At 45.6% G+C, this 14,084-nt stretch overlaps 1 protein-coding gene across 1 annotated transcript in view; it reads left to right on the top strand.

Moving 5' to 3' along the window:
* The window catches only part of LOC140396523 (eukaryotic translation initiation factor 2 subunit 1), a 59,272-nt gene extending 46,648 nt beyond the window's left edge, over nucleotides 1-12,624 (top strand). The window contains exons 6-8 of the mRNA XM_072485227.1: nucleotides 4,329-4,426; nucleotides 10,555-10,698; nucleotides 11,971-12,624. Coding sequence (XP_072341328.1) covers nucleotides 4,329-4,426; nucleotides 10,555-10,698; nucleotides 11,971-12,096 — 368 coding nt within the window. The 3' untranslated portion in view covers nucleotides 12,097-12,624. The remainder of the gene's footprint in view (nucleotides 1-4,328; nucleotides 4,427-10,554; nucleotides 10,699-11,970) is intronic.
* The last annotated feature ends 1,460 nt before the right edge of the window (nucleotides 12,625-14,084 follow it).

Genomic DNA, 14,084 nt, shown 5'->3' with positions numbered 1-14,084 from the left:
CAATAAAAGACATTTCAAAGTGATGATCCCAATCACATGACCCCTCTCCATTGTTTGAGCATTTCACTGAAGGTCATTGATTCACTCACATCTGGACAAACCTTGGCTGTTGTGTTACGGCATTTTTTTAATGTTCAAGCCATCACTTCTGCTTGACTCATTCTTCTATGAAATAAGCTAGGAAGAACAGAAATGGCTCTACAGTAGATGCAAATGGTGGCAGCATTTTTGGTTTCCGTGCATCCTTGTCAGATGTGAAATCCCACAGGAGGGCCACCTGGACATGTCGTAATTATAATCCACATTGAAAACTTCCAGAGACATGATCAACCTGCAGTTGCAGACGACATCTGCTCGCGGCCATGGAGTGAGTGGTCACATGTTTGGTAGCTCCCGCTTGAGGCAGGTTTATTTTTGGTCCTTTTCCCCGTTTGCTGGGCAGATGTTTGGGTGAAAAAGGTGCAAAGGTGACTGAGGAAAGTTAAATTCCACTGGTGGTGCTGGTGGATGGATCCATGGACCAGACGTGGAGCAGAAGAATCTTTGTGCGCCACAGGTGAAAATGGCGGAGGATAAAGGGTCAGCTCTGCCTGCCCAGTAGTCACCGGACCAACCGACGGGCTTCTTAAATGAGACGTTCAGCCGGCAGAGGAGGGAAGTCCAGGAAGACCAAGCCAAGGCGGTGGAACCACTAAAAGCGGGAATTGATCACATGGAACAGAGACTGGAGTCCCAGCGCCAGGCCATTCGGAAGTTGGGGAGCATGTGGAGCAGTTTACCTCTTGGCGGACAAGATTTGAATGATGCGAAGACCCAGAAGCGGCTAACGGAGAAGGTGGAGGACCTGGAGAATTGGCCCTGGAGACAAAACCTTAGAATCGTGGGGAAGAAGGCACCGAGGGAGCGGACGCTGGCTCATGTGCAGCCAAGATGCTGGAGAAGCTGATGGGGGGAGACTTCAACCGGCCCCTGGAGGTCAACAGGTGCACAGGGTGCTGATGAGGAAGCTGCAGGTGAACGAGCCGCCCAGGGTGATAGTGGTGCAGTTTCATCAATTCCTGTACAAGGAGAAGATATTGAGATGGGCAAGGCAGACCAGAAGGTGCACCTGGGAAGGCAATGAGCTCTGGTTTGCAAGAAACACACTAGAATTTCAGGGATCAGACTAGGATAAGGAAAGGGTGGGTCGGACAAGTCTTCCATTCGGGCTTAGATATGAAGACATTGGGGGTGCCGGTGCTGATAAACAAACAGGTGGCGTCTGAAGTGGGGAATAATGTGGAAGATTCTGGAGGGTGGCTTATGATGGTGATTGGGAAGCTGGAGGAAATGCAGTGGTTTATATATGTGCCCCAAACTGGGATGATGTGGAGTTTGAGGCAGGTCCTGGGGAAGATCCTGGGCTCACACCGATTGATCATGAGAGGGGACTTTAACACGGTCATTGAACCCGGTTTGGACTGGTCAAGCCCTATGTCGGGGAGGGTGTCAGTGATGGTGAAGGGGTTCATGGGGGGGGGGGGGTGGATTTGTGTCGGTTTGGGGGGCCGAGGACGAAGGACGTCTCGTACTTATCCCATGTGAATAGGGTGTACTCTGATTCTTTTGCGGTGGACAAGACACTGCTGGCGGGGGTTAGCGATCGTGGTATCAGACCATGTGCCGCACTGGGGGGACTTGGAAGTGAATCGGGGGTGAGGGGAGCAGCGCCTGCAACGGAGACTGGACGTAGGGTTGTTAGGAGGAGGTGGATGAGGGCCGCCATTCGGGAGTGCGTGGAACTGACCGATAGAGGTGAGGTCTCGGTTGCCATGCTATGGGAGGCATTCGGGGGGGGGGGGGGGTTCATTTTGATCCGTGCGCATGGGAGAAGGAGGAGTGAGCTGAGATGATGAGGCTGGTGGGCGGGAGTCTGCGGGTGGACAGGAGGTATTCTGAGGTCCCCCAGGCGGGATTGTTGAAGATGAGGCAGAAGCTAGTGTGGCAGGACCTCCTTGTGCAAGGATGAGCCTGATGCAGTTTAAGGTGGTGCACAGGATGCATACGACTTGGGTGAGAATGTGTGGGTTCTTTCAGGGGGTAGCAGATGAGTGTGAGAGGTATAGGCGGGGGCCAGCGAATCGCGCGCACATGTTTTGGGGTTGCGAAAAATTGGGAAGATTCTGGGCGGGAGTGTTCGCGGTCTTAGCCGGGATAGTGGAGGAGGAGGTGGACCCGGACCCTTTGATGGCAATATTTGGGGTCTCAGAGAAGCCTCATGGAGAGGATGAAGGCCGACGTCTTGGCCTTCGCCTCTCTGATTGCACGGCGGCGAATTTTGCTGGAAGAGGGACTGGGGGCCCCCATTGGACTGGTAGAGGTGATGGAGGGCATGGGATGTTGCAGGCAGGGAAGGCCCTGGCCCAGATGGGTCGTCTCTAGAATTTTATAAGAAGTTTGGGGGGACCTGGGATCCCTGCTGGTGAGGGCATATAATGAAGCGAGGGGTAAGGGGGAGCTCCCCAACGGGTTATATAGGCGCTGTTGGAACAGGGGCGCTTGGGGAGGCGGGCTGGCCTTGCCAAACATAATGAATTATTATTGGCAGCGAACATTGCTCTGGTGAGGAAGCGGGTAGTGGGGGGAGGGGTTGGTGGGGGTGGGGTGGTGGTGGATGTAGGCAGCCTCTTACACGGAAATGAGTTAAGGGACATTGTTGACGGTGCCTTTGCCCTTCCTGGCAAGTATTCCACAAGCCCTGTGGTGGTGGTAGCCCTGCGGGTATGGGGACAGTGGCGGCAACACCCAAGGTTGGGAGGTGTATTGGTGTGGGCACTGATTTGTGGCAATTGCAGATTTGCACCTGGGTGGGGGGGGGTGTTAGACGTGAGGCTTCGGGGTTGGCAACAGGCAGGGATCAAGCGGTTTGGGGACCTGTTTGTGGGGGGGGGGCAGCTTTGCGAGTTTAGAGGACTTGGAGGCGGAATATGACCTGTCAAGTGAGAACACATTTAGATACTTCTAGATCCTGGACTTTGTGAGGAAGCAGGTGCCGGGTTTCCTGATTTTCCGCCTTCTGGACTACAGGATAAGGTTATCGAGGGAAGGTGTGTGGGAGGACAAACGGCTATTGGACTGGGAAGAAGCTCCCATAGGGGAAGTCGAATAGAAATGGGAGGAGGAACTGGGGGGAGTGGGGGGGGGGAATGGAGGCTGGGTTATGAGAGGAGGCTGTTGAGGAGGGTGAATGCATCCTCGTTGTGTGCGAGGTTCAGCCTTATCCAGTTTAAGATAGTTCATAGGGCACACATGACTGTGGGCAGAATGAACATTCTTTGAGGGGGTAGAGGACGGGTGCGGGCACTGCACGGGGAGGCCGGTGAATTATGTTCACATGTTCTGGGCAGTTTGAAACTGAAGGGGTTCTGGCAGGGGTTTGAGGATGTAATGTCTGAGGTGCTGACAGTGAAGGTGGTCCTGCGGCCAGAAGTGGCGCTATTTGGCATGTCAGAAGACCCAGGAGGCCAGTGGGTGAGAGAGGCCGATGTTCTGGCCTTTGCCTCCCTAGTAGTCCGGAGATGGATTTTGCTGGAGTGGAGGGACTCTGATTCGCCAAAACTTGGGGCATGGATGAGTGACCTGGCCGAGTTCCTAAGGTTGGCAAAAATAAAGTTTGTCTTAAAAGGGTCGGACCATGGGTTTGCCCCGAGATGGAAGCTGTTCATCGACTTCGAGGAGAGTTGAGGTGTCAGCGGGGGGGGGGGGGTGAAAAATGGGGAAGGGAAGGCAGGAGGGGAATTGGGGGGGGGGTGTTGGTTAGTTTATTTAATATGATGTTCCTAATTTGTTCTTGCTCTTGTGTTGGTTTGTATTTACTGTTCATGCAAATGCCTTAATATAATTATTTTTTGTAAACTTGCAGTTGCCAATATGTCAGGTGACCTCTGGCAGTCATCTTGAGTCAGTGTATTTGTTTTAACAGTCAAAATTGCCTGTTTATAAAAGCTCCGTATGAGAGTCCAGCAGATGAAATTGAAATTTAATATTTGCCATGAACCTCAGTCGCAATATAACTCTTATTTGCTCTTCTATTAATTCAGTTTCTTATTTTTGAAGATGTAGGTGATGTTTACATTTTTCCGACCAAAGTACATCACCCCACATTTATCGGTGTCAAAAGTAGATTTGCTACCTAACTGTCCAGCCTCTAAGAATGTCTTCCTTGGAGTTTTTAATGTAATTGGAAGATTTTGCTGCTGCTTCTTAAAGGGCCATATTCTTTACTTTGGAGTTTTCTTCCTTCAAGTCTCTCGTAAGCTTTTCACTTATATTTTTATATCTTAAAACAGATATTGAAGTTGCATGTTATGGATACGAAGGAATAGATGCTGTCAAAGAAGCACTCCGAGCTGGTCTAGAATGTTCTACTGAAATTATGCCTATTAAGGTGAGTGTTTGGGACTGTTCAAACCGCAAAGCATTTTAAATCTAACAGCAATTGCTCAACATCACTATACTGCATCCAAACAAATGGTTACAAGAACTTAAAAAATAAGTATCTGGGGATCTGCTCAAAGAGTTCACAATCTGAATCATGAGATCTGTCTAATTGCATTTATTCTACTGAGGTAGGTTTGGCTGACTTAGGTGAATTCTGTTAATGCTGTACATAGTCATTATGCAATAATAAGTTATATAAACTAATTTCAGTTTTAAAAAATATTTTTTTATTCTCCTTTTTCACATTTTCTCCCAAATTTACACTCAATCAGTAACAAATGTAATGTCAATCCCCATATCAATATCAACGATCCCATCCTCCCACCAAACCCCAGACATTGGCCCGCATGTTAACATTAAACAAATGACAAAAAGGAATCGGGAATCACCCATAGTCACCATTAACACATACAGTCCCCCAACCCCCCTAATGTTCGATGTGATCCAATTCTCAAAAGTGCATAATGAATAACGCCCATAAATTGTAAAATCCCTCCATCCTTCCCCTCAGTTCAAATTTGACCTTTTCAAGCGTTAAGAATTCCAGCAGGTCCCCCCCGCCATGCCAGGGCACAGGGTGGAGAGGTTAATCTCCACCCTTCCAGGATCTGCCTTCGGGCGATCAATGATGCGAAGGCGAAGACATCTGCCTCCGTGTCCGTTTCCAACCCCAGCTGGTCCGACACACTGAATATGACCTCCCGAGGGCCCGGGTCCAGTTTCACGTGCACCACTTTAGAGATTACCCTAAACACCTCCTTCCAGTAATCCTCCAGCTTTGGGCAGGACCAAAACATATGAATGTGGTTTGCGGGGCCTCCCCCGCAACGTTCGCACACATCTTCTACCCCCTCAAAGAGCCAGCTTATCCTCGCCCTTGTAATGTGCGCTCTAAAACCAATTTCAGTTGTTAAGGAAATATTGATTGAACTGAGAATATATTTTTTTCTTGGCTCTTTTAAGCCACATTGTGCAACCTTAAACAGACTAAAAAATATGGCAGTAATTAAACAGTGACAGTATTTAAATAAACCATACAAAATGTTCCAGATAAATTATTAAAAGACAAAAACTCAGGAAAATTCATCTGTGACTTACTAGGTAATTAATAGTAATAGTACTGGGTTAAAAGAAAAGGCTTATGTTGTCAAAAATAATAATAAACCTGAGACTTGGGAGAGTTTTAGAAACTAGCAAAAGATGAGCAGACAGTTGATCAAATAGGAAAAATATAGAATATGCAAGTAAACTAGCCATGAATATAAAAAAGAGAGTTGCTAAGGTAAGCAATAGTTCCTTAGAGGCAGGGACTTGAGAAATTGTCATGGAGAATGAAGAAATGGCAGAGACATTGAAACATTTTTTTTTGTCTTTGTTCACAGTCAAAGACACAAGTTATATAGCAGAAATAGAGGGTAACCAAGGGATAATAAGAACTTAAGGTAATTAATATCAGAAGAGAAACCATATTGGAGAAACTTAAGGGACTAAAAGCTGACAAATCCATAGTACTTGATGGCCTAGATTCCCAGGGTTCCAAAAGAGATCGCCCAAAGATGGTAGATGCCGTTGTTATGCTGTTTGAAAATGTTCTAGATTCCTGAATGGCCCCAGTGTTAGGAGATGTAATTCTTGCATACAGGAAACAAAGGAAGGAGGAAACGAGAGTCAACAGGCCAGTTAGCATGTCATCAGTAGTCAGGAAAATGCTGGAATCTATCAAGTAACAATGCCCTTAGAAAAGCATGCTGTAATCAGACAAAGTCAACATGGTTTTACGAAAGAAAAATTATATTAAGCAGGTTTGTTTATTTTGAGTTTTTTGAGGATGTAACTCATGGGGCAAATAAAGGGGAGTCGATAAGTGTAGTTTACTTAGATTTCCAAAAGATATTCAATAAGTGCCACAGAGAGGTTAAGATACAAGAAGGAGGACTTCCGGGTGCGGCGATGACCAGCTGAGTCGCACGTTTCGGCAGCTCCCTGTGAAACGGACTTTTGGGCTCTTGATAGGAGCCCCAACGGCAATTTTAACGGCTAAAAACACCGTGCGGTAAACCAGGAGGGTGTTCCCCCTGGACACGGATGGAAAAAGGAGAGGAAAGTGGCCGGATTGCAGCGGATCCTTTGGAACAACGGCAAGGAAGGCAAGCAAAAACCAAGATGGCGTCGGAAGGTGGCAGTTTCATATGGGGCCCTGAACAACAAGAGTTCTTGAAATGCTGCGTGGAGGAGATAAAAAAGGAAATGAAGAAAGAGTTGTTGGCCCCGATACTACAGGCGATCGAAGGGCTAAAGGAGGAACAAAAGACCCAGGAGCAGGAGCTTCGGGTCGTGAAGGCGAAAGCAGCCGAGAATGAGAACGATATACAGGGCCTGGTGGTGAAGTCGGAGATACAGGAGGCACACCAGAAACGATGTGTGGAGAGGTTGGAGGCACTGGAAAACAACGCAAGGAGGAACAACCTGAGGATTCTTGGCCTTCCTGAAGGTGTGGAGGGGGCGGACGTCGGGGCATATGTGAGCACGATGCTGCATTCATTAATGGGAGCGGAGGCCCCGACGGGTCCGTTGGAGGTGGAGGGAGCGTACCGAGTTATGGTGCGAGGATCGAGAGCAGGAGAAACTCCCAGAGCCATAGTGGTGAGATTCCTCCGTTTTAAGGATAGAGAAATGGTCCTTAGATGGGCGAAGAAAACTCGGTGCAGTAAATGGGAGAACGCGGTGATCCGCGTTTATCAAGACTGGAGTGCGGAGGTGGCGAGAAGGAGGGCGAGCTTTAATCGGGCCAAGGCGGTACTTCACAAAAGGAAGATAAAATTTGGAATGCTGCAACCGGCAAGACTGTGGGTCACATATCAAGGGAGGCACCACTACTTTGAGACGGCGGATGAAGCGTGGACTTTTATTGTAGAAGAAAAACTGGAATGAGTGGATTATGAAAAAGAACGTTTGGACAAAGTGGTGGGGCGAATGGGGGGGGCGAAGAGGGGTTTTATGTTCTAATCCTGCGGTATGGTAACTTTTCTTTCTCCCACAGGTGGTGATGGGGGGAGGTGGGGAGGGAGAGGAGATGGGGCGTTGGCCATGGGAGGCGGGGCCGAGGGAGAGGCGCGGGCTTGGTTCCCGCGCTATGATAATTATGGCGGGAATAGAGAAGCAGGAAGGAGGGGGCGTCGCACGGTGCGAGCCGTGGTCACGGGGGGAAGCCGAGGTCAGCCAGAGTTTGCTGACTTCTGGGAGCAATATGGGGGGAGTAATTACGCTAGCGGGGGGTCTAGCGGGGGGGGTGGGAGGGGGGAATTACTGGGTTGCTGCTGCTGGGGAAAGGGGGGAGTGGGTACGGGAGAGGATGGGCGGGGGGGCACCGCCTGGGGGAGATACAGCTGTGTGGGAACTGGGTGAGAAGCTGGAAAAAGATGATGGCTAACCGGCAAGGGGGGGGGGGGGGGTGGGAAGCCCCCCAACTCGGCTGATCACGTGGAACGTGAGAGGGCTCAACGGGCCGATAAAGAGGGCACGAGTACTCGCACACCTTAAGAAACTTAAAGCAGATGTGGTTATGTTACAGGAAACGCACCTGAAACTGATAGACCAGGTTAGGCTGCGTAAAGGATGGGTGGGGCAGGTGTTCCATTCGGGGCTGGATGCGAAAAACAGGGGGGTGGCTATATTAGTGGGGAAGCGGGTAATGTTCGAGGCAAAGACTATAGTGGCGGATAACGGGGGCAGATACGTGATGGTGAGTGGTAAACTACAGGGAGAGATGGTGGTTTTGGTAAACGTGTATGCCCCGAACTGGGATGATGCCAACTTTATGAGGCGAATGCTAGGACGAATCCCGGACCTAGAGACTGGAAAGCTGATAATGGGGGGAGACTTTAACACGGTGTTGGAACCAAGGCTGGATAGGTCGAAGTCCAGGACTGGTAGGAGGCCGGCAGCAGCCAAGGTGCTTAAGGATTTTATGGAGCAGATGGGAGGTGTGGACCCGTGGAGATTCAGTAGACCTAGGAGTAAGGAGTTCTCGTTTTTCTCCTATGTCCATAAAGTCTATTCGCGCATAGACTTTTTTGTGTTGGGTAGGGCATTGATCCATCTATGTAGGGAGTGGCTCTTAATTTGGATTTTTTAAAACCTAGATTTGATCTCATACATTTCGTGGCAAATGAAGTCATGCTTGTTTTTGAAAGCACTTTTTTTTTGATAAAACTGTTCGTGTTGTAACATGCAAGGTCTTCCATCCGAGTTTGTGCCCGGAGGGGTAGGCTGATGGGTGAGGTTCTGTGAAAGAATTCATAACCGCAGGTTTTTTTTTTAACTGTTCTACTGTTGCTTCATAATTAACATTCAACTCAAGTGAAAAAAACATTCAACTCAAGTGAAGAAATAACACTCATTAAAAAAAGTACATGAATGGGGACAATTTTAAGCTCGAGTGTATTATACTTTTCTATCAGAGCAAACTGCAATTCTGTTGTAATTATCTGAAAATGATTATGGAAGGTAACACAGTTGTAATATTATTATATAACTCTTGGCTGATACTCACGGAGGCTCCTTCGACAGCACCTTCCAAACCCACAACCTCTACCACCGAAGAGGTCAAGAACATGAGATGCATAGGAACACTACCTCTCGTCTCTGACTCCTGCCACTCAGCCAATTTCCAAACCAGGTCAACAATTTGCCTTCAGTTCTGCGGGTTTCAACTTGTGCCAATAGTCGGTTATGAGGGACTTGATCAAGTGCCTTCTGAAGCCCACAGTGTGTCCCTGTCTACTATCTCAATCAAAAGATTAAGTTCATCAGGCATGATCTATCTTTTACAAATCCATGCTGGTTAGCTCTGATCTGTTTAACATTTTCAAGGCGTTCACTCACCCTATCTTTAATTCTAGGTTCTGGTGATTTCTTGACAACCTATTTGGGTTGGTCTATAATTCCCTGGATATTCCTCCTCAAATAGCGAAGTGACATGCACAATTTTCCAATCTAAAGGAACAGTTCCTTAATCTAGGGAAGTCTGGAAGATCATAATTGTGGCATCTAATGTTCTCACCTTCCTTTAAAACCTTGTGATGGAAACCATCTAATTTTGCTTACAGGGTGGCTAGCACTGCTGCCTCACAGAGCTGGGGGGGTTGATTCCAACTGTTTGTGTGTCGTGTCTGCATGAGGGTGCTCCAGTTTCCTCCTACGGTTCAAAGATATGCAGGTTAGGTGGATTAGCCATGCTAAATTGCCCCTAGATGGGTTACCGGAATAGGGTAGCGGCTCTTTCAGAGGGACGGTGCAGATCCGAACCTAATGGCCTTCTGCACTGTAGGTATTCTATGATTACTTTTTGGTGATTTTGTCCTTGATTCAGTGTTGATTTCCTTGGAATTCTCAACATGTTAACTGCTCCCTCTATTGCAAATACCGACCCAATTCAACGTGTCTACTATTTCCTTATTTTCATCAACTATTACTGATATCAAGTTTGATGGTCAGGCTCATCATCATGTTTTTTGTTACAAATATAGTTGTCAAAACCTTTTGTATTGATACTGATCCCTTGAGAGTTTCTTTACATACTTCCTTTTAGCATCTGTTTTGTCACCCTTTGTTCTTTCTATCTTTCCCATTTGCCATATCCAGAACCAGGGTAATCTGGTCCAGCAGTGAAAAGGAATTTGATTAATTTTAGAATATTGACGTGCAATCTTGTTTAATCTTACAAGAAAACCCTTGAATATCTGCATGTCATTTGGTATTGTTTGAAGAATTGGTCCAGTGGTCATAGGTAAAAGGTTATCGGGTAATGAAAAACATGTCAGATAGCAATTGGATAAAATTTCAGAAGAAATGAGTAGAAAGTACATTGTTTTATTTGTATTTCAGATTGGCTTGATCCGTATCAGCTAAGCCTAATTTATAGAGAGTACTCAGGTGGAATTTATAACTTTGAAAGCCCTTTTTCATACTAAGTATGGTGTCTGATCGCTTCTTCATTCTCAATTCCTGCACTTGGGTAAAGATGAGCATTCTCAAATAATCTCACTGGTACTTAATTTGTACTTCCTTTTCTAGATAAATCTAATAGCTCCTCCAAGGTATGTTATGACTACCACAACACTTGAGCGAACAGAGGGCCTTTCTGTTTTGAACCAAGCCATGTCTGCAATTAAAGAGCGGATTGAGGAGAAAAGGGGAGTGTTCAACATCCAGATGGAGGTTAGTGCCATATTTTCTTGAGATGCTTCTAAATGTAAGTCCTTGCTTTCCCACTGTACCAATTCCTACAAACAAGCAGGATTTAGATATTATTGTAGGTTTGAGTATGTGTCATGCAACTCCATACTCTATGAACAGCACTGCCCTGCTGGTCCAAAAACCGCAGTAGCTAAAAGTTGAATGTACCTTTTGAACTTTGCAAACCAGGTCCAAATAGCTTGGATAAGGGTCAAGTTGGTGAGCTGCTTACTTGGTGGTTTGCACTTTTGGTTCCTTATTCATTCAGGAGAAGTGTGAAGTGGAAGCCAAAGTTTTCCTAAGGACAAGGAGAGCAAACCACCTGGACCAATCTCAAAGTGCTCAGACGGTCAGGAACAGATAAAATGTAGCACGAGATGACAGAAAGGGAGCAACTGCTCTTGTACATACTCTGTTTTAACTGATCAAAATGCACCTCTCTCCATTGTTTTACTTCAGCTGATTTATTGAAAAGCCAACTTGATAATGGGATGAGATTCCTTTCTATTTAATTGTCCTTGCTCTTCACCTTCAGTATAGTGATAGATGTGTGCTTAAGCACCCAGCAAGCAAGTAGGGTGGCATGATGGTCAGCACTGTTGCTTCACAGCGCCAGGGACCTGGGTATGATTCCTGGCTTGGGTCACTGTCTGTGCAGAGTCTGCACGTTCTCCCAGTGTCTGCATGGGCTTCCTCTGGTTTCCTCCCACAAGTCCCGAAAGACCAGCTGTTGGATGAATTGAACATTCTGAATTCTCCCTCCGTGTACCCGATCAGGCGCCGGAGTGTGGCGACTAGGGGATTTTCACAGTAACGTCATTACAGTGTTAATGTAAGTCTACTTGTGAAACTAATTTGGACATTCTGAATTCTCCCTCTGTGTACCAAACAGGCGCCAGAGTGTGGCGACTTTGGGGCTTTTCACCGTAACTTCATTGCAATGTTAATGTAAGCCTACTTGTGACAATAAAGATTATTACTATTACTAATAAAGATTATTATTATGAGGAAAAAACTTTCTCCTCTATTTACTTAAACAGCTAATCAATACAGAAGTTTCCATTTTCTGTCAGAATTGCTTTTTAATGTGATTGGATTTCTTGCTTGAAAAAACTGAAATGGAATGTGGCAAGCTTTCAAATTGTTTTCAATTCTTCATTTTGTTCTTTGAAGGGAGCTTGTACATAATCTTTAAGTTATACCAAGTGTCTTCATACTTTTCACGAGTTGTTTGTTTTTATATGGCCTTCACAGCCCAAGGTGGTTACAGATACTGATGAGACAGAACTGGCAAGACAACTTGAGCGACTGGAGCGAGAGAATGCTGAGGTTGACGGAGATGATGATGCGGATGAAATGGAAGCAAAAACTGAGGAATAATTAGCTGCTGGACCCAGGCCACTGACGAGGGAAATACTCAATTCCATTCAGAAGACAGACCCTAAAGCCATCAGTATTGGGCGTATCCAAAAGACTTCATACAAGAGTATTTCACTTTTAATTGACGTAGCTTATGATTGGGAATTGTTACTGGTACCTTTTTATTTTTCAGTTTCAATAGAAATTGTTCCAGTCCATTGACATAGCTTGTAATTGGGAATCATTCTGGTACCTTTTTATTTTTCACGGTTTCGATGTTTTGGGCTGACTCCATTTTTTGTGAATCTGTAACCCACACCCCGGTATTGGGAGAGTTGAGTGCCTGGTACATTTACAACAGGAATTACCCAAATTGCAACATTTGAAAACCGATAATTATATAATCACAAAGATGTGGTTTTGTGGGAGAGAGGAAAAGGTTTTTTTTGAGCAAGATTGTATTCGTAACATTTAACAAAACATAATAAACATTGGCAAAATGTAGTGACCTTTCTGAATCTAACACCATTAAACTCTTTTTCTCGCGTACATTCTGATGCGTGCATTTACATACTGCATGACAAATCACGATCATCACTAACCAGATTCAGAGCAGCTAAGGAACAGTTTTCTACATGGAGGCTGCCCAAATAGAGGGTGTGACTTAAGTCATTTATTTTCCACTTGCAAAGCATTCTGACCCTGCATCACAACTTGGCAGTAATTGTGTAAAATTTGATGTGCAACTCAAAACCACCGAAATATTTTTAATTATTTTGCATTCTGTAAGGGAGCTTATGGAGTGCCTAACTAATTAATTACTTAATATACTCCAGGCTACACTATGCACCTGTTAGTATAGTTGTATGAGGTTCTGAGTTGTGCTGTTGGAATCGAAGCACACTGGCAATGGTGAAGTTTCACGTTTGTTGAGCAATAGCACCTGGAAATGTCCAAGCATTGCATCTTTTTCAATTAAAAAAAAAAAAGCTTTGGGGTGGGTAACTGTCCTTGTGCATTCTCCATGGCGGTGCCTTGACCAATCAGTCCACTTGCCAAATAATCAACACCCTTCTCTCATGCAGTATGCATTGGTCCTCCCTTTGAAATCTTGCATTCTTGCATCTGTCCTGATGAGTGCATGACAAAAAGCTTTGACACCCTGTCTTTTTTCAGCAAAGCTCAAGTTCTCTACTCTCAAGTGAAGCGACTAAATATTATATTTCATTGGAAATTTTTGATTTCATCTGACAGTGGTTGGATTAGAAATCAAAACCTGCAGTTGAATTTTGCCCACGCTTAGTCCTAAAAGGGTGTGAGTGGATGTTGTCTTGTCCAAAATACAGGTTGTAAACCGTATGCCAGCTAACTGCCTATTAACGAAAACCAAAGTTTCACTGCCATCATTTAATACCCAAGCCTACAGTAGCTGGTTTAGCACACTGGGCTAAAGAGCTGGCTTTTAAAGCAGACCAAGGCAGGCCAGCAGCACGGTTCAATTCCCGTACCAGCCTCCCCGAACAGGCGCCGCAATGTGGCAACTAGGGGCTTTTCACAGTAACTTCATTTGAAGCCTACTTGTGACTAAGCGATTTTCATTTCATTTCAAGAAGCAATTGTAAAATGCAGTGTTTTATATGGACACCTAAAATTCTAAGAGCCACGAGCCACCCTGAGTCCACAGTCTCTTAACTATGGTCATTCCTTCATTTCCTTCATGATGATTTTCTGATCCAAGCCAGTGTAGAAGTGGTTACAAGCTAGTTTAGTATGTAGTTGGTGTTAACAAATTGCTTTGTAGATTGCATTCACCATCTATGGTGGGAAATTAAGTTAAATTCAAATCAGCTGTTAAGTAAGTCATTGTTCAATTGTTGGCTTTGCTGTGAAGTATAAAATGCTCAAGAATTGTACTCCAGTTGAATCACAGCAGGGATGGGCCAGTGAGCCACATCGGAGTATGGAACTTGTATAGGGACCATAAATGCTCAAGAAACAAACAATTAAAA

The sequence above is a fragment of the Scyliorhinus torazame genome, chromosome 2, assembly GCF_047496885.1.
Source record: "Scyliorhinus torazame isolate Kashiwa2021f chromosome 2, sScyTor2.1, whole genome shotgun sequence".
NCBI classification, from domain to species: domain Eukaryota; kingdom Metazoa; phylum Chordata; class Chondrichthyes; order Carcharhiniformes; family Scyliorhinidae; genus Scyliorhinus; species Scyliorhinus torazame.
This window is presented reverse-complemented; position numbering and strand designations above follow the sequence as displayed.